This window comes from Canis lupus, chromosome 23, assembly GCF_011100685.1.
Source record: "Canis lupus familiaris isolate Mischka breed German Shepherd chromosome 23, alternate assembly UU_Cfam_GSD_1.0, whole genome shotgun sequence".
Lineage (NCBI taxonomy): Eukaryota > Metazoa > Chordata > Mammalia > Carnivora > Canidae > Canis > Canis lupus.
In genome coordinates this window covers 37,936,929-37,959,005 of record NC_049244.1, presented here as the reverse complement: position 1 = coordinate 37,959,005, position 22,077 = coordinate 37,936,929, and the positions used below count along the sequence as shown (strand labels likewise).

At 36.4% G+C, this 22,077-nt stretch overlaps 1 protein-coding gene across 5 annotated transcripts in view; it reads right to left on the bottom strand.

Annotated features, from left to right (window-relative positions):
- Positions 1–22,077, bottom strand: part of RASA2 (RAS p21 protein activator 2) — a 153,240-nt gene that overhangs the window by 84,150 nt on the left and 47,013 nt on the right. For all 5 annotated transcript variants that reach the window (XM_038571086.1, XM_038571087.1, XM_038571088.1 and 2 more), the window contains 2 exons: positions 14,210–14,327; positions 7,975–8,078 (listed from right to left, as the gene is read on the bottom strand). In XM_038571086.1, coding sequence (XP_038427014.1) covers positions 7,975–8,078; positions 14,210–14,286 — 181 coding nt within the window. In that variant the 5' untranslated portion in view covers positions 14,287–14,327. The remainder of the gene's footprint in view (positions 1–7,974; positions 8,079–14,209; positions 14,328–22,077) is intronic.

Here is a 22,077-nt window from a genome sequence, read left to right as displayed (position 1 = left end):
GCTCAGTGAAGAGTCAGCTTCTCCCTCTCCCTACCACACTGGCTTGTGCTCTCAATCAAATAAATAAATAAAATCTTTTTTTAAAAAAGAAAAAAGTTATTTACTTCTTAAAATAAATAAACATCACATGTCACAAAGGATCCTGATTATCACGATTCTTTCAAGTGGTTCCATTTACCATTGATTCCACTCCAGATATAAACATTAAGACAATGTGTAACAGTCTGATACATACATATGCATACATGTAAATAGACAAAGAGATCTATATATCCTATAGGTGAAGTTCTTACATTTCAAGAACTCATTTTCCCCTTTAAGAATCTTGGTATCTATGCATCGTTTGTGTCTTCTCCCCAGAAAAGTATACAGATATTTTCTGGCATATAATTTTAAAAGATTTTACTCACCAACCAGAAACTCACTGGTAGATTCTGGTTGAGACCCCCCTTCTACAATTTCTAGGATTTTTAGATTTATACATAATTTATGAGCATGTACACAACAATATATGTGTGTGTATGTTTATAAGTATCACCTAAGCAAGCCCCTAACTTAAAAATGGGGTTTTTAAAAAGGTTTTTTTGGAATTTTACTGGTTTGATTGATTCACTTACCCATTCAACAAATAATCACAGTGGCATTGTGCTTCAAATGTTGATGTAATTTCCAGGCTCCCCTAACCAAAGTATATTTAACCAATAATGCTTCTAAAAACTAGAGTAGGAATCTACCTATTCCATTTATGACTCACAACTCAGATCACTGGATATTCATATTCTGTCATAGGTGCCTTCCCAAAAGAGAATCCTTTCTTAGTTCATAGGTAAAAATCCCTAGAAGCAAGTACCTTCTTCCTCCTATTTCATATCTTGTGCATCCATGGTACTCACTGTCAGGAAAGAGTTGAATGGTTCTTGTCTTCTCAGAGAGAAACCCTAGTCTTATTAGCTACATAAATTCTGTGCCTCTAAGGGACCCAAAGATTGTCTTAGTTTAGTGTTTAACTATTTTGAACAAAATTAACTCATTACTTTAGTGGCTATGAAATCAATCACCTCAAGAAGCAAAAACAAAAACAAAAATCTCCCAGGAACAAACTACACAACAATTTAAATACTATTTCATTTCCCCACTGTCCTGACAAAACTCATAGACAGAGAGAGCTTAGACCAAAAATACATACACAAACACACCAGATACTGTATTAGTTCCTTAAAATAAGACAAGGAGAGGAAACACAAAAAGAAATGAAGGAACTGTGGGCACAGAAACCATCTTTGCTTGTCTCTCTCTCTTAAAAAAAAAAAAAAAAAAAGTATTCTCATCTTTCCAGCACCACTTCTAAGCAGCATTTTCTTGCCATCTGTAAAAACTGTGTTATATTTGAGCCCCATTTTTAGACACAACATATTCTTGGAAATTTCATCTTGATACAGATTACCAATTGGCAAATCTTGACAGTCCTGTTCCTATGTGGACACTAGTAGAAATGGCTGAAAGAGCAGATAAAAACAGTGACAACTGTAACTGCCTATACAGGATGAAAATGGACCAGAAGACTGAACAAATAAATTCTGGCAGACAGTCAACAGCAATTCAGTCAATGGCAAAATTCTGATGCCTTAGTGCACAGAGTTTAGGTAGATACCTTTTGTTCTCTGTGGTAGACTGATATAACAATGATCTCCAATAAATTATACTTCCTTGGTCTACGCCACTGTGGTCCCCTCCACCACAAACTCTAGGTTTGGCAATGTCACTTGTTTTCTCCAAATGGGACATCAGCAAATATGATACAAGTAGAATTTTAATAAGCACCTATTCAGTAGAGCTTAGTCTCTTAAAACCCCAAAACCATGTGGAAAGGAAGGCCCAGATAACAGCCAGCACCAGCCATCAGACAGAGGAGTCAGGCCATTTAGTCCAGTCAATCTCCCATATTACTTGGTGAGCCCAGCAGACGAACCACCCAGTTGAGCACAGCCCAAACTGACAACACTGAGGATCATGGCCAAATATGTGGTTCATGTATTAAGCCACCAAGTACTAGAATGATTTGTTATGTAGTGATAGATAACTGATACCTATGAAAAAGGATATGGAAGTATAGTCCTAGGCAATTTTTAAACAGTAGGTTTGACTTCAGAGCTAAATGCCAGCAGAAATTATAAATCAAAGAGTTGGAAAAGACCTTAGCAATATTAAACTCAGTCTTATTTTTTTTTTAAAGATTTTATTTATTTATTCATGAGAAACAGAGAGAGAGGCAGAGACATAGGCAGAGAGAGAAGTGAGACTCCATCCCAGGACTCCAGGATCATGCCCTGAGCCAAAGTCAGATGCTCAACTGCTGAGCCACCCAGGTGTCCGTAAACTCAGTCTTATTTTATAGATAAACCAGGCCTAAGAAGGTAAAGTGATATGTTCAAGGTCACACAGCTAGTAAGCGACAGAATCATGAATGAAATTCATGTTTCCAATACCCCAGTGAAATTCTCTTATAATATTCTGAATTGAGGGAAAAGAAAAAAGTTGCAAAAGTCTACTAAAATAACCATAGTTTAGTTGTTTGAGAGTGTCTCTCTCAAACTAAAATACCTAGGAAATACACATAAAAAGATAAAATGTATGTTTTAATTTTCATATTATGATTCTCACTGGATATGGAAATACATTCTTACTTAAAGCTTTTCCCCTAACTTTTCTTTCCTTTTAAGAGAAGACACTACAGTTAATATATCATATATTATGACTTTTAAAACCTTGATTTTGCTACTCCCTATCTTTTTATAGCATAGTTCCTAGGTCTCAAGTTTTTAACTGATCCATAATTGAGTTATGTGCACTAACTACCTGACATATGAAGATGCCTAATATAAAATATGATGCCCCATATTGATAAGTTATCATTTCTAGGAAGGGGAAGTAGTCAGTGGTCAAAATTAGGATTATCTGTAATATCAATTTTTTTAAAAATTTAAGATTTTATTTATTTATTTATTCATGAGAGACACAGGTAGAAGGAGAAGCAGGCTCCCTGTGGGAAGCCCGATGCAGAACTCAATCCCAGGACTCCAAGATCATATCCTGAGCCAAAGGCAGACACTCAACCACTGGCCACCTAAGAGTCCCTCAATTAAAAATTTTCTTTAAAAAGAAAAAATTCATATACTACTTATACAATTAAAAATAAACAAACAAGCTCTTAAAATTATATTTGACCAAGAGCACCTGGGTGCTCAGTGTCTTACGCATCTGCCTTGGGCTCAGGTCATGATCCCAGTGTCCTGGGTAGTGTCTCGAGATGTGCTCCCTGCTCAGGGGGGAGTCTGCTTCTCTCTCTCCCTCTGCCCCTCCTTCCAGCTCATGCTTTTCTCTCTCAAATATATAAAATCTTTAAAAAGCAACAAAAAAAACCCCCCAAAACTATATTTGACCAGTACACATTCTCACATGTTAAGTTTGAAAGATGGTTCTCTCAATTCTAGTTCAAATTTCATTTCCAGAAAATGTTATAGCACTATTTAATCTACAACTTGGCAACCAAGAGTTATAAAATACTTGACTGAACTCAATTTTCAATAGCTCAAATTATTTTTAGAAAGCAGCAACCCAACTGTATGAGTTAATGACAAGAAATATGTCGAAATATAAAAACGGGGGGGCTCAGCGTTTTAGCGCCGCCTTCGGTCCAGGGAGTGATCCTGGAGACCCGGGATGGAGTCCCACATCAGGCTCCCTGCGTGGAGCCTGCTTCTCCCTCTGCCTGTGTCTCTGCCTCTCTCTCTGTGTGTGTGTGTCTCTCATGAATAAATAAATCTTAAAAAATATATTTAAAAACATAAAAATTCAAAAATGAAAACCATTTTCCAACTTTAAATTAAAGGGTACACACATATTGAGTTTAATAATAATTCTTAGGTGCAAAAGGAAAAAAAAACCTGCCACTAAATGTAGAAATTTTCTCTCTTAACAAAAATAAACTGATTTGCAAACAAAAGTTCTCACACCAAGTTATGGCTTTCTGATACCACTCCACAAAGAATAAATTGTCTTTTACTTAAAATTTTTTTGTTTAAAGTACAACTGACTTTTATTTTAAAAACAAAAAGCAAAGCACAGGAGAACTTTTGGAAATTGTAAACTTCAATGAAAGGCCTTTTCAATAAATACTGTATGATGACTAAAATATTATGTGTAAATAATGAAAATTACAAAACATTTTCTTAAGAAGACATGATACCAATTAGAGACACACACGGTCTCAAGGCTCGCTCATAAATCACCAAGAGCCTTTATCCAATTTTAGCCTGCTCTACCTCTCTCTCTAGTTGTTGACATTAGAAGATCTCTTGGCCTCCAGAGATATGAATCTCTCCTATCTCTCTTCCTACCTTCCTCATAAACTTTATCAATCCTCACTGAAGCCTCATTTTCCCAGCATTGTTCTATTAGCTACCAGGGCAATTTCATTCCTTCCAGCAGAGGCTTCCATTAATGCTAATGACTCTCAAATTCGCCTCTCTGACTCTTCTCTCTAAGCCTTCGATCTGTATTTCCAACAGTCAACCGACATGTCCACCAATATGTTCCCTGGGTAATACAAGTTTAACTTGTTTGAAGTCAAAGTCATCCTCCTCTCCTCTTCCCATCCTCCACTCAAAACTGAATGGTCCTGCTGTGTTCTTTATCTCAGTTAATGACAGACATAGAAACATTTTTAACTCTTTCCTATCTCATGTCCCTTTATCCCCTTATAGTCCCTAAATCTTACTTACAGCTCCTCCAGTGAAGTACATTCCCTCATTTGCATTCCCACTGCTATTGCCCTTTGAATCTCATTTGATAATAGCCTCCCTGACTCTAATCTCTCTAAACTATAAACTGTATATATGTAAAATGCATATATATGTACTTTAAAAGAATATATACGATTACATATAACTACATATATATATATATATATATATATATATATATATATATATATATATACACATTTCATATATATAATCTATAGACACTCAGTTTGGACTTTGGTAGTTACTGCTGTAGGCCCAGACAGTTGTTAAACTACAAAAGTATTCATGTATATATAGTTAAATGTAATTTTTAAAAGCCTTCTCATTCTTAAAAGACTCAACAATGTCTACAAGATAAAGTCCAAATTCCTTAGCACAGCTTTTAGGCTCCATCACAACTTTATACTCCCAGTTTTATACTCCCAGTTTTCACTTCTGCTGCTCTCTTCCTAAGTAATTTATATATTCTGACAGATACACCACAAACATGATTTATTTTTTCTCCTCTAATTCTGCTAATCCCCAATACCTGGAAATTTCTTCCTTTTCCTACCTAGGCAGTCTGTTAATCCTCCACCAAACAAGATTACCTGTTCTCTATGCTCCCAAGTACTCTGTTCAGACCTCCAGCACAGATCCAATTATAACAAATTAGAGTACTAGTGTGCCTCTCTGATAGCCTGGGAATAACATGAGTCTTACTCATTTTATTATTCCCATCCTTTGTATGCCACACAGATGTGTTTGTAAATGGTTTAATTGAATTGAGGATGGGGCCTCAAGGGTGATTCATAATTGAGGGTTTTCTAGAAAGAGAAGAGTCCACATACAAATAAAGAAGTCAGAAGAAGACATACAGCTAGGAGAACACAGTCATTAAATTGTATTTTCCTTGGCTTTCAACAAGTTGAATAAGCAATCAAGAGTCAAATATGACACAGAGGCAGATAAGGATTCAATACTAGAAAAAATGCCTTTTGTGGCAAAGAAAAAGTATTTGTTATGTATGTAGCTGACAAAGTTAACATATTTAACAAATAAGTAGGTATAAGAATAAGTAAACCTATCCAAATGAAAAATGAGCATAAGAATAAAAAACTAGTTCATAGGAAAAAAAGACTAATAAACATATGAAAAATTCCTTAAATTCACTGATAATCAGAAAAATACAAGCTAAAAAATATTATTTTTCACTTATCAAATTGGGAAAAATTTTTTTCAATGCTAATATCTAAGAATAACCAGGGTATGGTGAAATAATTATGCCCATGCCATGTTTGGGGGAATTTAAACTAGCACAGTATTTCTAAGGGGGCCAATGTAAAAAACATAGAGAGAAAGAAATTTTTAAAAATATTCATACCCTTTAACTCAATATTTTCACTTCTAGGAATTTATTCTAAGAAGAAAAGACATGTAAAAATGTATACAAGAAGGATGTTTATAGCAACACCATTAAAAGCACCTAAAATCTGAAAATATAAATGTTCACCAACAACGAAGTAGTTAATACATTTCTTTACAAAGGATATTATTTAACAAATATTTTTGAAAAACACTTTATGACAGGAGAAAATGATCATTTAAAAAAATTAAAAAAAAAAAGAAAACGATCATTAGATGAAAAAGAGGAAAAAACCGAATAGTGCAGGACGCCTGGGTGGCTCAATAGTTGAGTGTCAGCCTTTGGTTCAGAGCATGATCCTGGGGTCCTGGGATCAAGTTCCACATCGGGCTCCCCACAGGGAGCCTGCTTCTCTCTCTATGTCTCTGCCTCTATGTCTCTCACAAATAAATAAATAAAATCTTAATTTAAAAAACCTGAATAGTGCAATGTAATAATATAAATGCATATAATAAAGAATGAAAAGAAATATGTCAATTATTAACTATAGTTATTCCTGTGCACAATCACTACCAGTCACTAAGAACATGCAATAGTTTTATAATTAAATATATATTGTTTTTAAAGGTTATTTAATTTCCTCTAAATTGACTCTGGCAAACTTCAAAAAAGGTTGTCAGAAAAACGTAGAAGCAAGATTACAAAGATTTAAAAAGAAAGATGTAGTAAAGCAGGAAACGGATACAACTCATTTGTTAATGAGTTCAGTAGCAAAAGTAGAAACAAACTACGTGGTAGTTAAGAGGACAAAGTTAAACAAAGCTTAATCATTTAGATTGTGGAAAACCAGCGCATATTTCAAAAAAAGAAATATGAAAAGAGAGAAGAGACAGATGGAGATGATGAAATTCATGATACTAATAACTGAAAGGATAATACATGTAAATTATTGACCTCTTCCTGTTATTAAAATATAGACATTGGAGCAAAGACCATGAATGTGACACATGTGTGCCCATTTAGCTTTGTTCTACTCCATGCCCACAGATCACATCCCAGCCTTTGACAATTATTTAAGAAACAGGAGTGCTTGGGTGGCTCAATCAGTTAAGTGTCTCCCTTCGGCTCAGGTCCTAATCCCACGGTCCTTCTCCCTCTCTCTGTCCCTCCCCCTGCTTGTATTCTCTCTCTCGTGAATAAATAAAATCTTTCAAAAAGAAAAAAAAAAAAGAAAGAAAGAAAAGAAAGAAACAGAGTTAATGGCCCCCAACATAGCCAGAGAGACAAACACACATTTAGATTAAAGCAAGTTATTACTTCTATTATAAAAACTTGAAAAATAAGTGTTCTTTGGGGGATCAAATACTGTGATCTTTGTAGAAAAACATTCTTTAGGGGCACCTGGGTGGCTCAGTCGGTCAAGCATCTGCCTTCAGCTCAGGTCATGATCCCAAGGTCGCTATATCAAACCCTGCTTTGGACTCCCTGCTCTACAGTGAGTCTGCCTTTTCCCTCTGCCTGCCAATCCCCCTGCTTTTGCGCTCTGTCAAAGAAATAAATAAAATCTCTTTTAAAAAAAAAAAACAACATTCTTTGAACCATTCAGCAAATACTTCCCAAACATTTACTAAGACACTTCCAAAGTGTTACTGAAGCTGAGCATATAAATTAAAAATAAGCATCACAAATGAACTTGAAGACTAGAGAAAAAGCTTAGAAATGTTGAGAATATATTATTCTGTTATTTTCAATATTTTATACTTAGATAAAGAATGAGTACAAAGACCAATGCTGTGATTAAAGATAATTATGAATAGTACATACCTATACGAAGATCTCTTTGTAAAACATTCTTATCATAAACATAGAAAGACAAATACTGGAAAGTTCTTGGAATCTCAAAGTAAAATTCTTCACTGAAAAATGGGCTAGAGAGAAAAGAGGAAAACTCATTAAATTTAAATTTGACAGTGTTCTCACATAGTATTTTCAATAAAATAAAAACACCATAGGTAAAAGTTTTGAAAGCTCCAAAATTATTCTCTATGCTAAGTTTCAATTAAATCCTGTACAAACCAAGGTGAATTCTGAGAGGACCTCAACTGCCTAGTTGAGCTCTGAACAGCTTTCCAGGAGTCCTAAAGACAGAAGATTCAGTTACTGCCTGTAGTCATGTTCACTTAAGGTGGACACAAATGAGAGTTCAGGACAGTGTCGTTCACACCATCATTATCTCAGAAATATGTATAGCTATATTAATCACAATATGTAACACAAATGGGTAATATTACATAAAGCATTATTTTAAAATATTTTTTAAAAATTAAAATAGGTTTTGTTTTTGATTAAGATTTTATTTGAGAGAGAGAGAGAGAGAGAGAGAGGGCACGCACACACGAGCAGGAGAAGCAGAGGGAGAAAGGAAGGGAGAAGCAGACTCCCTGCCAAGCAGGGAGCCCAGGATCATGACCTGAGCCAAAGGCAGAGGCCTAACTGAATGAGCTTCCCAAAACAGGTTTAAAAAAAAAAAACAACAGGTTGTTTTTTTTCAAAAAAAGATTTTATTTATCTATTCATGAGACACACAGAGAGAGGCAAAGACATAGGCAGAGGGAGAAGCAGGTTCCCTGCAGAGAGAGCTGGATGCAGGACTCAATCCCAGGACCTGGGATCGTAACCCGAGCCTAAGGCAGATGCTCAACCACTGAATCACCCAGGCACCCCAAAACCCAGGTTTTTTTTTTTTTTTTTAAAAGAGCTTTATTAGGGTATAAGCTACATATAACAAAATCAATTTAAATGACTGGGATGCCTCGGTGGTTCAGTCAGTTGAGTATCCAACTCTCAGTTTCTGCTTGGGGCATGAACTCCATGTCATGATATCAGCCCTGAATAGGGCTCAGGAGCTGGGTGTGGAGTCTGCTTAAGAGTTTCTCTTTCCTTCTCCCTTTGTCTCTCCGCTTGTTTGTGCGTTATGTGTGCTCTGTCGCTAAAACAAATAAATATATATTTTTAAAGATTTTATTTATGTATTCATGAGAGACACAAAGAGAGAGAGGCAGAGACACAGGCAAACAGAGAAGTAGGCTCCATGCAGGGAGCCCGATGTGGGACTTGATCCTGGGACTCCAGGGTCACGCCCTGGGCCAAAGGCACGTGCTAAACCTCTAAACCACCCAGGGATCCCCACAAATAAATATTTTTAAAAATTAAAGTATAGAGGTTAATGATTTGTGTTCCCTCCATTCCAATCAAGATATAATAACATTTCTATCTTCCCATAAAATTCCCCATATACTCCCCTGTAGTTACCCCACCATATCTACCACAGACAACCAGTGATCTGATTTCTACTATATAGATCTGCCAAAGAATTTCATATAAATGGAATTAAGTAGCATGTACTCTTGTGCCTAGCTTCTTTCACTCAGCTTAATAACTATGAGATTTTTCCATTTTGTTGTATAAAATAAGTAGGTCATTTGTTTCAACTGCTGCATAATATTCCATTCATGAATATTCTACAATCTATTCTCCTAGTAATGGCATGTGAGTTGTTTCCAGTTTGGGCTATTAAAAATAAAGAAGCTGCTCTAAACATTTTTATACAAGGCTTTTTCTGAACATATGCTTTCTATTCTTTTGGGTAGGTAACTAAAAGAGTGGAATTGCTAAGTTGAAAGATAGGTGAATTTTTAATGTATAAGAAACTGTCCAACTTTTTTCCAACATTGGTATATGAAACAAATGTGTACCATTTACACTTCTACCAGCAATGCAGGAGAGCCCCAGTTGTTCCATTTCATTGTCAACTTTTGCTACTGAAAGTCTTTTTAAAATTAACTATTCTACTGAATGTATGATAAATTTTTACATCTGTGTAATCTCTATCCCAATCAAGATACAAAGCATTTCTATCTCCCCAGACAGTTCCCTTGTGCTATCACCTCCTCCATACTGTCATAGGAACCAGTGATCTGATTTTGAACATGACACATTATGTTCAAGAATCTATAGTGACAGAAATGGTTTTAAACTGCATTTCCTTGATGACTAATGATGATGAATATTTTTTCATGTGCTTGTTGGCCATTTGTATATGTATTCCTTTGGGGAATATCTATTTGGTTTTTTCCCACATATTTTAAATGGGCTGTTTTCTTATTGGTTTTGTTTTTGTTTTTAAATAAATTCTAGATGCAAGTCCTTTGCCAGAATATTTTCTCCCAGCTGTGGACTGCCATTTTATTTTCTTGACAGTGTCTGTTGAAGAGCAAAAGGCTCTGATTTTGAAGAAATCCAGTTTATCAATTTTCCTGTTTTATGACTAGTGATTTCTGCATCATAAGAAATCTTTGCCTATCCCCAAATTGCTAAGATTTTTTTCCTATGAAACAATTCATTTTTATATGTTTATTTTAAGAATGTTATTTTGAAAAAAAAAAGAATGTTATTTTGATGTTTAAATGTTATGAAGAAAAAAAAATGTTATGAAGACATAAATCTCTGAAATGCTAGTAAATATCTTTTGTCAAGAGCACTTCTTTCCTGAGAATGTTTTAAAGAACTAAAAGATACTTTGAAAATGTCCCCATAAAATGCAATCTCTTTAGGATGCCACAGCTTAAAAAGAAGCTGAAATGCAAAGAAAAATACTCTTCCAGAAGTTATTTCTAACCTGGTACAGAAAACAGCTGACTTAGCTTTTTAGTTGTTTATAATGCCTGGTCAACTTTTGTCAATGTATTTTCTACTTAAAATATAATCAAAATCAAGTTTTAAAAGTTGGTCTATCAATGGGGCACGTGGGTGGTTCAGTGGCTTAAGCATCCCATGATGCTCAGGTCATGATCTCACGGTCATGGGATAAAGCCCAACACAGGGCTCTGGGCTCTGTGATCAGCATGGAGTCTGTTTCAGATTCACCACCCACCCACTCCCTGTGCATGTTCTAATAAATAAAATCTTAAAAAAAAAAAAAAAGTTGGTCAATCAAAATAACTAGGTCCTCTATATTAATCTCAACAAAAAAATTGACACAAAAACAACTATTAGGCAAAGACATGGTATGTTTAGGTATTTTCTCCTTTGCATCATTTCATAAACAATTATAAAATGAAGGATTTCCTTTATATTTCACATGTACACTCAAATATTATTTTTATTTTTTATTAATATTTATTTATTTGAGTGGAAAACAGAGGGAGAGGGAGAGATAGACTTAAGCAGATTCCAGGCTGAGCAGAGCCAGCCACTGGGTTCGATCTCACAACCCCAAGATCACAACCTGAGCCAAAACCAAGAGTCTGACACCTAACCAACTGTGCCACCCAGGTGTCCCCCAAATGTTATTTTTAAAATACATTCTAGGAATACCTGGGTGGCTCAGTCAGTTAAGCATCTGCCTTTGGCTCAGGTCATGATCCCAGGGTCCTGGAATGGAGTCCCAAATCAGGCTCCCTGCTCCACAAGGAGTCTGCCTTTCCCTCTCATCTGCCTCTTCCCCTCAAATAAATAAAATCTTAAAATAAAATAAAATACATTCTAAGGCCAAATAAGACCACCACAAAATTACTCACTAAATCATCTGTATCACCACAATGTCAACAACCTAATCCCCAAATTTGGGCATCCATATCTTTAATTAATTAATTAATCAATCATAATCCATCTGAAGAAAACTTTTCAAAATGCTTAGTAAGAAGCAATGACTGGACGTTCATAGTTTTTAAAACAACATTCTACTGCTATCACTGACATATGATCATGCATAGGACTCCTAAGGAAATTCCCAGCATGTGGAAGAACAGCACGAGACACAAGCAGTATTGCTGGTTTCTCACTTTGTTTATATACCACTCACTTTTTAAAAGGATTTGAGGTAAAAATTTAGGAGCTATAGGTTCTATATGTGCCTCTTACCTGTTATGAAATCTATATCCAGACTACCTATAAAAACTGTAATATCGCAGTAAGTCAATCAGAGAAGGACAATCATTATAGGGTTTTACTCACACAGGAAATATAAAAAATAGTGAAAGGGATTATAGTGGAAAGGAGGAAAAATGAGTGGGAAAAATTAGAGAGGGTGACAAAACATGAGAGACTCCTAACTTTGGGAAACCAACAAGGGGTAGTGGAAAGGGAGGCAGGCGGGGGGATGGGGAACTGGGTGACAGGCACTGATGAGGGCACTTGATGGGATGAGCACTGGGTGTTGTACTATATGTTGGCAAATTGAACTTCAATTTAAAAAAATGTGAAAAAAAAAAAACCTGTAATATCCAAAACCCATAGAGATCTAAATGGTATCTACTGACTCTAGACCTGATAGCTTACACAATAAGCGAAGAAAACACTGACATGAAAGCAAGGTTAGCAGGGGTCTATGCACATGGTGTAACTATTGAAACGACCTAAGATAACTAACCACTGCTAATCTTAAAATATCTTCCAAGTTGCTATGCATCTAGAAAAAGAATTTAAGATGGATAAAAATAGTTGGTTTCATCATCTTTTCCCAACACAAATATCTAGAAAAGCAAGGGTTTAAAAAAGAAAAAATAAGCTAATTTTAGTCACTAATTTACAAAGCTACATATTAGAAACTAACACAAGTATTCAATTTATGGACAATTATTAGCTTTGTATATCACAGATTTTTTTTGTGATATGGAATTAGTGTACATTAAGTAACAAACTGAGATTTAAATAGTTTCAGGTTCCAAGCTCCATTTTGCTTCTAACTTCCTATATTATATCCACTAATTATTCAGCCTTTTGGGGACTCAGTTTCATCATGTATAACATATAAATAACAGAATTCTAAAAAAACAGGGACAGGTGATTTATGATTACAGATGTGTAGTGCATTACTTCAAATTTTCGGGGGCTACTAAAGTATTTTCAGCTTTATACGATGTCTTTCCTATGAAGAACACTATAGACAGTCAAAATTATAAACACTGACAATAAAGACATAAAGAAAAAAATAAAGACATAAAGAGAAAAGCTACACAGGAAAAAAGGAAAGTGTAATGAAAATAGATTATGAAAAAAAGAGCGTCAAAAAATAAATTCTCAAAATGCAATTTACAGGAGTTATGACACTCAATACTCTACCCATGACATGTTCATTCCAACGACTCCCCACGCCCTTGTTTTGACTCTTATCTCTGACCAAGACCGCATCCTGCCAGCACAACTTTGTGCTAGAATTGTGTCCACAAACACTTACAGGGCAGAGGTGGCACACTCCAATTTTATGAATTAGAATTTACTAGGATCCTCTCAAGAGTGATATTACACTTTCAAAAGATGAGAAATTTACCTAAGAATTCATTTCCTTACAATGCCCTTAGTTCAGTGACTTGTATAACTTTAAGAAGTAATTTATTCTCAAGAGAAAATGATGTATTCTGAGAAAAGTTCAAATGAATAGGCAAAATTTAGCCTAGAGAATAAACTGAGGTATATGATAATTGTTTTCAAAAAGTTGAAAGATGTCATGTTAAATATGGTATTCTCCAGAAATCTAAGGCATAGAATTAGCAACAATGATAAGGAAGATAAATTTTGAGGCAATGAAAAATCACAGGAAAGCAAGCACTGCATCTATCTTGTTCTTGTGAATGTATGAATAAATAGCACCCAGCAAACTCTTAGTATATAGTAGGTTCTCCTTTTGATAGACATTAACTGACTAAATGTAAGAGCTTTCTAAAAGTCAGAATAGTTCTAAGACCAAATAGGTTGTTTAAGAGGCAATGAACTTCTTGGTCTCTAGAATAAACATCATTAAGCAAATGCCAGATGACCGCTTGTCAACTATAATTGTCAGAAGGAATCAAGCAGTTGTAAGGCAGCTGATTAGTCCAGCTCAATAAATATCAAGGCTCCTTCAAACACTGAGATTCTGTAATTCTAAAAACAAATCCAGAATGTAAAAGAAAAGTCTCAGATGAAGAAAGTCTTCTTGATGATTACAGGTTGGAAAATGTACAAAATTTAGTAATCAATATGTATCATGAAAGATAATTTACTAATTTTTTTTACAAACCTTAAAGACTTTTCAACAACTTGGGTACGATAAACTTCTTCCTGGTCCAAATTTATGGTACAGAAACAATCTCTCATTTTGTTGGGTCCAAGATATGGCAATAAATTTTTCGCTTCACCTGTTGGCACAAAAATTGAAATTGGTGTTAAATATCACCAGCTGCTTCATGTTCAAATTTATACAGGATGAATTCAATCCAAAAGAACATGCAAGCTATAGCACAAAAAAAAAAAAAAAAAAAAAAAAAACCCTCTAGAGATAACAGAAAGATGATCAACTTGATCCAGTGAGACTGAAGAGAGGATCTGCATGTAAAGGGGAGTTGTGAGGTCATATTATATCATTGTTGCCCTGCTTCTAGAAAAGGGCAATCCCCACACTGCTCTCCAGCCCAATCACCAGTGCTACCTCAAGGACTTGACTCTACAATGAATCCCTTTTCTGTATCATCATTAATTTTCCTCTCTAGTGATCATTCTTATCAGCACATAAACAAGCTTTTAATATTTCCCAATTAAAAAAAAAAAGCACAGAAAGGAAAAAATCCCCCTTGACTCCACCTTCTCTCTTGTGGTATTCTAGTTCTAGACTCCCTTTCATAGCAAATCTTCTCAAAAGCAATCATTTCTAGTCATTGTCTCCAATTTCTTACCTTCCGTCCATTCTTCAACCCTCTCCCCAGTCCAGCTTCTAACTCTGTGATTGACATGGCAACTGTGCTAGAGAGGGATGCCAACATTTTCTATATTGCCAAATCCAATGACCATTTCTGTCCTCGTCATACCTGCTCTGGTGGAACTATTTAGTAAAAATGAACACTAATATCCTTCCTTTAAAATGTCCTTTTCTTATCTCCCACAACCCAATGCTTCTGGCTTTCCTTTAATACCCTGGCCCTCTGCCTACTTTCCCTCCTCACCTCTAAATACTGCAGTGCTTCAGGGCCCCAGTTCTAGACCACCTTCTCTTCTTTCCCCCATGGAAATTCCTTCAGCATGGTGTTAATGCTGATGTCTCTTAGGTCTGTATTTCCAGGCCTGATCTCTCCTCAACCCTAGATGTGAATATCCAACTGCCTCCTTGGATATCCAGCAGGCATCTCAAATTTAATAAGTCTCAGACAAGCCATCTGATTTCCTCCACTAAAACATGCTCTTCCCCCAGTCTACCACCATCTTCCTCTCTTTTTCTCATCATCCTCCCAAAACCTCCCCCACATCCAATCAGTAAATCCAGCAAACTTTCAAAATAGATCTCAAATCCAACCACTTCTCCTTGCCTTCACTGGCAATCCCCCACAACCTACTCTCCACCAACAGTGTGATTTTCTCAAACATATTCTTCAGAGCAGTCACTCCCCTGCTCCAATGCCATTCCATTTCACTTAGAATACAATCCCATTTCTCAATTCCCACTTTCATGGTCTACACTGCCCTACTGCCCTCTCATCTCTGACCTTTTTTTCTTCCTACTCGTCTCAGTGGTCACCCTCTTTCCATTCATCAACCATGCCAAGTTCATTCAAGCTTAGGGCCTCTGCCTGGAATGCTCTAACCCTCGGCTTCACATGGTTATTCTGCTTAGCATTCAGGTCTCAGCTTAAATGTCACTTCCCTAGAGAAACCTTCCCTAACTATTCTGTCGAAAGTAAATAATCCTGCTACCATCGTATATTTCTCTGTATTCTTGATAGCATTTATAACTATCTGAAACTGGTAATGTTTACGTGTTTATTTTCTGGTACTCTCATTGAGGCCTGAGAACTTGGTAATCACCAAAGTCTAAAATAGTTACTGTCATACAGTAGATACTTGAGAAATGCTTTTAGAATGAATATTAAAGAAGCCAGTAAGTATAGTGGTGAAGTTCTTTTGAGATGCTCACAGTCCAAAAGCACACAGAAAAGTGTGTGTGCTGAAATCAGACACTAGTGTACTAAATTAGGAAGCAAGGTAGTTAGCACAAGGGAAATAACACTGCCCTAAGAATTGTGAAACTAACATTCCTGTTTTACCTCTGTTACTAAGTGTCTAAATGGCTTCAGACAAATCATTAAAGCACAGCTTTCCTGATGACAATTTGGGCTAGATAAACTCAAATTTCTGTCTGCTTATCAAATTTAAAACTAAAGGCTATTTAAACCAATATATTTTAACAAAGCCTATCAAAAAATCAAGAAGCACCTATGAAAAACTCAATAAACCGTTTTTTATTATAATGAGAAAATCAGTGGAAAAGCACAAGATACTCATTAAGTGTATCATTGAGAGATTTTAAAAAATCAAGTTACCACTTAACCAGAATAAACATACTTATGTTTATCTTAAGTCAGAATCAGGAATCTTTCAAACGACTTAAAAATTGCCTAATATGGGTTGGCCTTTACAAATAAACCAGTTTCCTAACAGGAAAAACTAGTATATATTTGAATTTGTACCCATCTATTCTCCTCTTCCTAAAGACTAGATGTCCCTTCTCTTATCCAAATCTCATCTTTTTTTCTGTGCTCTCTTTACCCCATTCCCTCCCTCTCATCCACAACACTGTCCACCAATTCTGTTTTCATTACTCTCAACCTTCTTCTCCTTTAAGTCTTTCCTTCTTCTTTGATGTCTCCTCTCAGTATAATCCACAGTGCTGTTTTTTTAAAACCAAAAATCCAACTAGGTTACCATAAACAGCCTAGAACATAAACAAATTTAGAATTAAATCCTAATAAACATGTTCTATATCTAATAAGGGAATCTGGAACACTAAATTACTGCCTTTGAACAGGTTCCTATTTCATTCACATATGTGCAGCTTGTGAAAACCACACTGTATAAACATATACCTATTCCACCACCCACCTTTTTAAAGGAGATAGAACATGCAGAATCTAATGAACTTGACATCATCAGATATGCTTAGAGTTAGTAGAAAACATAAGGTCAATGTAATATATGAAACACACTCAACATTATTTCCTATAAAACCAGTTATCATAATCTGTACTGTCACTAACCTATGTTTAAATCACACCAAAGGTAATTCATCTAATCATACAAATATGCTGATTAAGTCAGCTATAAAAACTTTATAGTAATTAACTGACGCTTTATAAAAAACATAAATGAAAATAACCGCCACTTTATACAAAAATAATCGAAAGTGAAGTAATAAATGGGTAGAGAACTAATGAAAAAATGTTGTAACCATTTTATCTCTAAGCAGAAAGTTATTTTAATAGCACACATTTTACAGTGTGCCATACAGAGACAAAAGTGAGGAACTTTGAAAGACTGTACTTGTGTCATGTGTGGTATATGCATAGGGCCACCCTTTGTTCTAATTATGGGAAGGAAGGAAGGGGGGGGGGAGAGGGAGGAAACACAACTACTGTTCCTTGAAAACTTATTCTATAACCTCTGCTCCAATCCATTTCCTCCTACTCACAACCTGAACTTGCAATTGGCCTCTGTTTCTATTCCTTTATCAGAACCTTCAAGAACACTAACAATATTTTTTAATACTTTATTTACTGATTTGAAAGAGACACATGTATCTCTTTTGCTGATTTGAAAGAGACACATGTGCACATGTGAGTGGGGGGAGGGGCAGAGAGAGACTCTCAAGTGGACTTGGTGCTGAATGTGGAGCCTGAAGCAGGGCTCAATCCCACAACAAGATCATGACCTGAGCCAAAACCAAGGGTCAGTCAGACTCCTGACTGAGCCACCCAGGTGCCCCTTGAACACTAATAACATTAAGTACCATTAAATCAAATGACTGGGGATCCCTGGGTGGCGCAGCGGTTTGGCGCCTGCCTTTGGCCCAGGGCGTGATCCTGGAGACCCGGGATCGAATCCCACATCGGGCTCCCGGTGCATGGAGCCTGCTTCTCCCTCTGCCTGTGTCTCTGCGCCTCTCTCTCTCTCTGTGACTATCATAAATAAATAAAAAAAAAAAATTAAAAAAAAAATAAATAAATCAAATGACTGTCAGTTCCCTCCTTACTTGACCATGCTTCAATATTTGAGAACACCAATCTTTCCTCAGTTTAGATAACCCATTCTGACAGTTTTGTCATTCCCTCTTTCACCCACTATCAACACTTTAAATGTGAAGAAACTTTTGGCAGCCACAGATCACTAAATTCATCATGTAGGTAGAGCACAAATTTTATATATTTTTAATGTAACATTATAAAATAATAAAAATATACTAAACAAATACCTAAAAGTTTCTCAATGTTGTCTATTAGTATTATTTGTAATCTTTCTCAATTTATTTACATAGCCCATTCGATAATGGCTAGCTTTAAGGAGCATCAGGGTCTGTATCTGTGGTAGATATGGTCGATCAGTGGCCATCATCCATTTCAGCATCCTTTGGTATATGATTTCCTGAACTGCAGACTAGAAAGCTAAAAACTACATTCCCCATCCTTTTTTGCAGTTAGGGTTGTGGATATGATTTAAATTCCACCAATCAGATCTACTCGCTAGAAATCTGGAGAGCAGAAGTGAAGGAAGGTTGCATTTAGGCTGTTGCTACTAGTAATTACTATCATGGAGAGATCCAAGTTTTTGTGCAGCAGCATTTTCTGAAGTCCCTCTATCCAGTCATAGGTTTTATGGATATCAACATGAAGGGCACAAGACTTCCATTCTGTCATACAGGTTGTAGCAGGTGTGGCTTGGGTCTAGAGCCAGCAGCAGTAACAACAACTTACAGATGAAGATGGCTTCTTGCTCATGGCTATTTCCTAATAGTGGCAGGTTCCTGATCACAGCAGAGATGGCAAGGTTCTCAGACACGCAGCTAAAAGGTACAGCTTCCCAATTCTGCAGGTACCTTTCTGATCCTAAAAGAGGTAGTACCTCCCTTAGTAGCTCAGCTGCAATGTGGCTTTAGAATTTCATTCATGAAAGTTTAAACTACAGTCTGTTTCCTTAGTCAGAATTTCCAAAAATTCTATAAACCACTTAAAAAAAAATTTTTTTTAAAGTCAGCTCCAGGGACGCCTGGGTGGCTTTGTGGATGAGCGTTTGCCTTCAGCTCAGGGCGTGATCCTGGACATTCCAGGATCGAGTCCCAAATTGGGCTCCCTGCATGGAGGCTGCTTCTCCCTCTGCCTGTGTCTCTGCCTCTCTGTATGTCTCTCACGAATAAATAAATAAAATCTTTAGGGATCCCTGGGTGGCGCAGCGGTTTGGCGCCTGCCTTTGGCCCAGGGCGCGATCCTGGAGACCCGGGATCGAATCCCATGTCAGGCTCCCGGTGCATGGAGCCTGCTTCTCCCTCTGCCTGTGTCTCTGCCTCTCTCTCTCTCTCTCTGTGTGACTGTCATAAATAAATTTAAAAATATATATTAAAAAAATAATAATAAATAAATAAAATCTTTAAAAAAAGTAAAATAAAATAAAGTCAGCTCCACGCCCAATGTGGAGCCCAACACAGGGCTTGAACTCACAAACCTAAGATCAAGACCTGAGCTGAGATCCAGAGTGGAACGCTTAACCAAGTCACCCAGGTCCCCCTAAAATCCTTTACTAAATCTCTTTCTGCTTAGACTACAGTTGATTCTGTAACCTAATCCTGACTGGTCTATATTCTTTCCCCTTATTTCTAACAAATTAGAAACTTCCTCATATTACTGATCATCAGATTTTGGTAAATCTTTTAGCTACATGTGGCTATCTGGATCAAACAGACTTAGAAATTAAGCAATACCTCACTGAAAATTACCTTTATTGTTTCATTACTGAGTTAAGTAGCACAGCACACTCAAAAAGCAAATGCTTTGACTTGGGAAATGCAGACAAATGGATCTTAATGCTCTGTATTGCTGTGTCCGACTTTGAAAATATTTCTTTGTGTCTTACTGCAGTATTTGGATGTGTTTTTTAAAATATGCTCAATAATACAGTACATATTCATGAATTTGGGAGTGCCAAATTCTCAATATTGATACCATGTAGCCCATTTCAGGTACCTCCATCTCATCCTTAAATTTACACAAATCTTGACCCTAAAGTAATAGGATTAAAGTATTCAAGACATTCACTATATTGCTAAGATATGATACTTAAGCAAGATAGTTGTAATAATGGAAATAGGTTTACTTGAATCTGAATGAAAAAAAGGAAAGCTAATTTTTAGCTTATCTTTTTTAATTTTTAAAATGTTTTATTTACTCATTTTTAGAGAGAAAGAGAGAGAACAAGCAGGGGGAGTGGCAGAGGGAGAAGCAGGTAACCTGCTTGCTGAGCAGGGAGCCTGACGGGGGCGGGGGGGGGGGGAGGGGGCTTGATCCCAGGACCCTAAGATCATGACCTGAGCTGAAGGCAGATGCTCAACCAATTGAGCCACCCAGGTGCCCGCTTATTCCTCTTTTTAAAAGTTTTGTGCATGCCAGGGTACTGCAATATGCAAAGGCAGGTATGTGTCCTACAAAGGTAGCTGTATTGGTCCTATAGCAAATAGTACAAATCTGATTATATCTATAACTGTCACTAGTTCCTTCAACAATGAATCAAGATCAGGAGGTATATTATTGACAACTGTTTTTCTATGAAGAAAGGAGGCTGACCTTCAAGCACAACATCTTTTATACTGTAACACCACCCTTTCTTGTTGAAATCATAACTGATAATCTAATCCTCCACCAGGCATTTCTTCTCCCTCACAGATGTACTGAAAGTATGCCAAGAAGTGAACATTCACACTACACATCAGTGGTTTTGTCCAACCATAAAATAAAATAGCCTCTTGCCATTCACATGATAGTAACTGTCTCTCTGCATCATGTGTATATTACAACATCACATACATGTTAAATAAAATGCAGAGCTTAGCTTTGATTTCCATCCTTCATACTGTTGCCACTTACTTTTTTTTTCCACTTGCCTTTTTAATATGTGAACATACATATCCCCCTTTCTCAAAAGTCTTCAATGACTCCATACTATCTACCACTGCCCACCTTGCAGGATAAAAATCTAAAATTCCTATGTTTAGCATTAAGATCCTTCATGGTCTGGTACTGTCTACTACATGTTTGGCCTCATCTACTTACTTAATCTTTACCCCCACAAGTTATGCTTCAACAGTACTGTACTTTTGGTTCCTTGAACACTGTGTTCTCTCATGCCTCTGTACATCTGCAATGCTTTTCATTGTATAGAATGCTTTTACTGTTTTTTTTTCCTTCAAAAAGCTCTACTTAAAAGATATCTTTGTAAATTCTTCCCTCAATTCCTAGGTAGTCATTCCCTCTATTTCCTATTGCATCTTACAGGTACTTTAAATACAATGATCATTTTGTATTGCGCTTGTTGCACTTCATTCACAAATAAAATTAAGTGCCTACAACATGCTAGGCACTTTTTTAAATGCAGGGGATGTAACAATGAATAAAAGTAGGTCTCTGCCCACATGGAACTGTTGTACAATCTAGAGAGGGGTAACAAACATCACAAACTCTTAATATTTATTCCCTTGGAAGAAAAAGTATGAAGAAAGTTAGGGAGTGCCAGACCCAAAGGGTAAAGAGGAGGAGGAGAGCAATATTATTTTATACAAGGAATCAAGGAAGGCCTTTCTATTAAGGTATCTGAGCAGATACCTGAAAGACGTCAGTGAGGAAATGAGCCTGTCTATGCAGATAGACATCTGGGGAAAAGAGATGAACAGGCAGAAAGAATAAAACATGCAAAGGTCCTAGAAAGGACCGTTTGGCACACTAAGGAATAGCAGGGATGCCACTATGGCTGCAAAACAATAAGCAAAGTGGGAAGAGGTAGGAAACAGTAAGAGATGAGGTAGGGGTGAGAGAGGAAGCAGATTAAATAGTTAAGTCTTGGGTTTTTCTGAGTGACATGGGG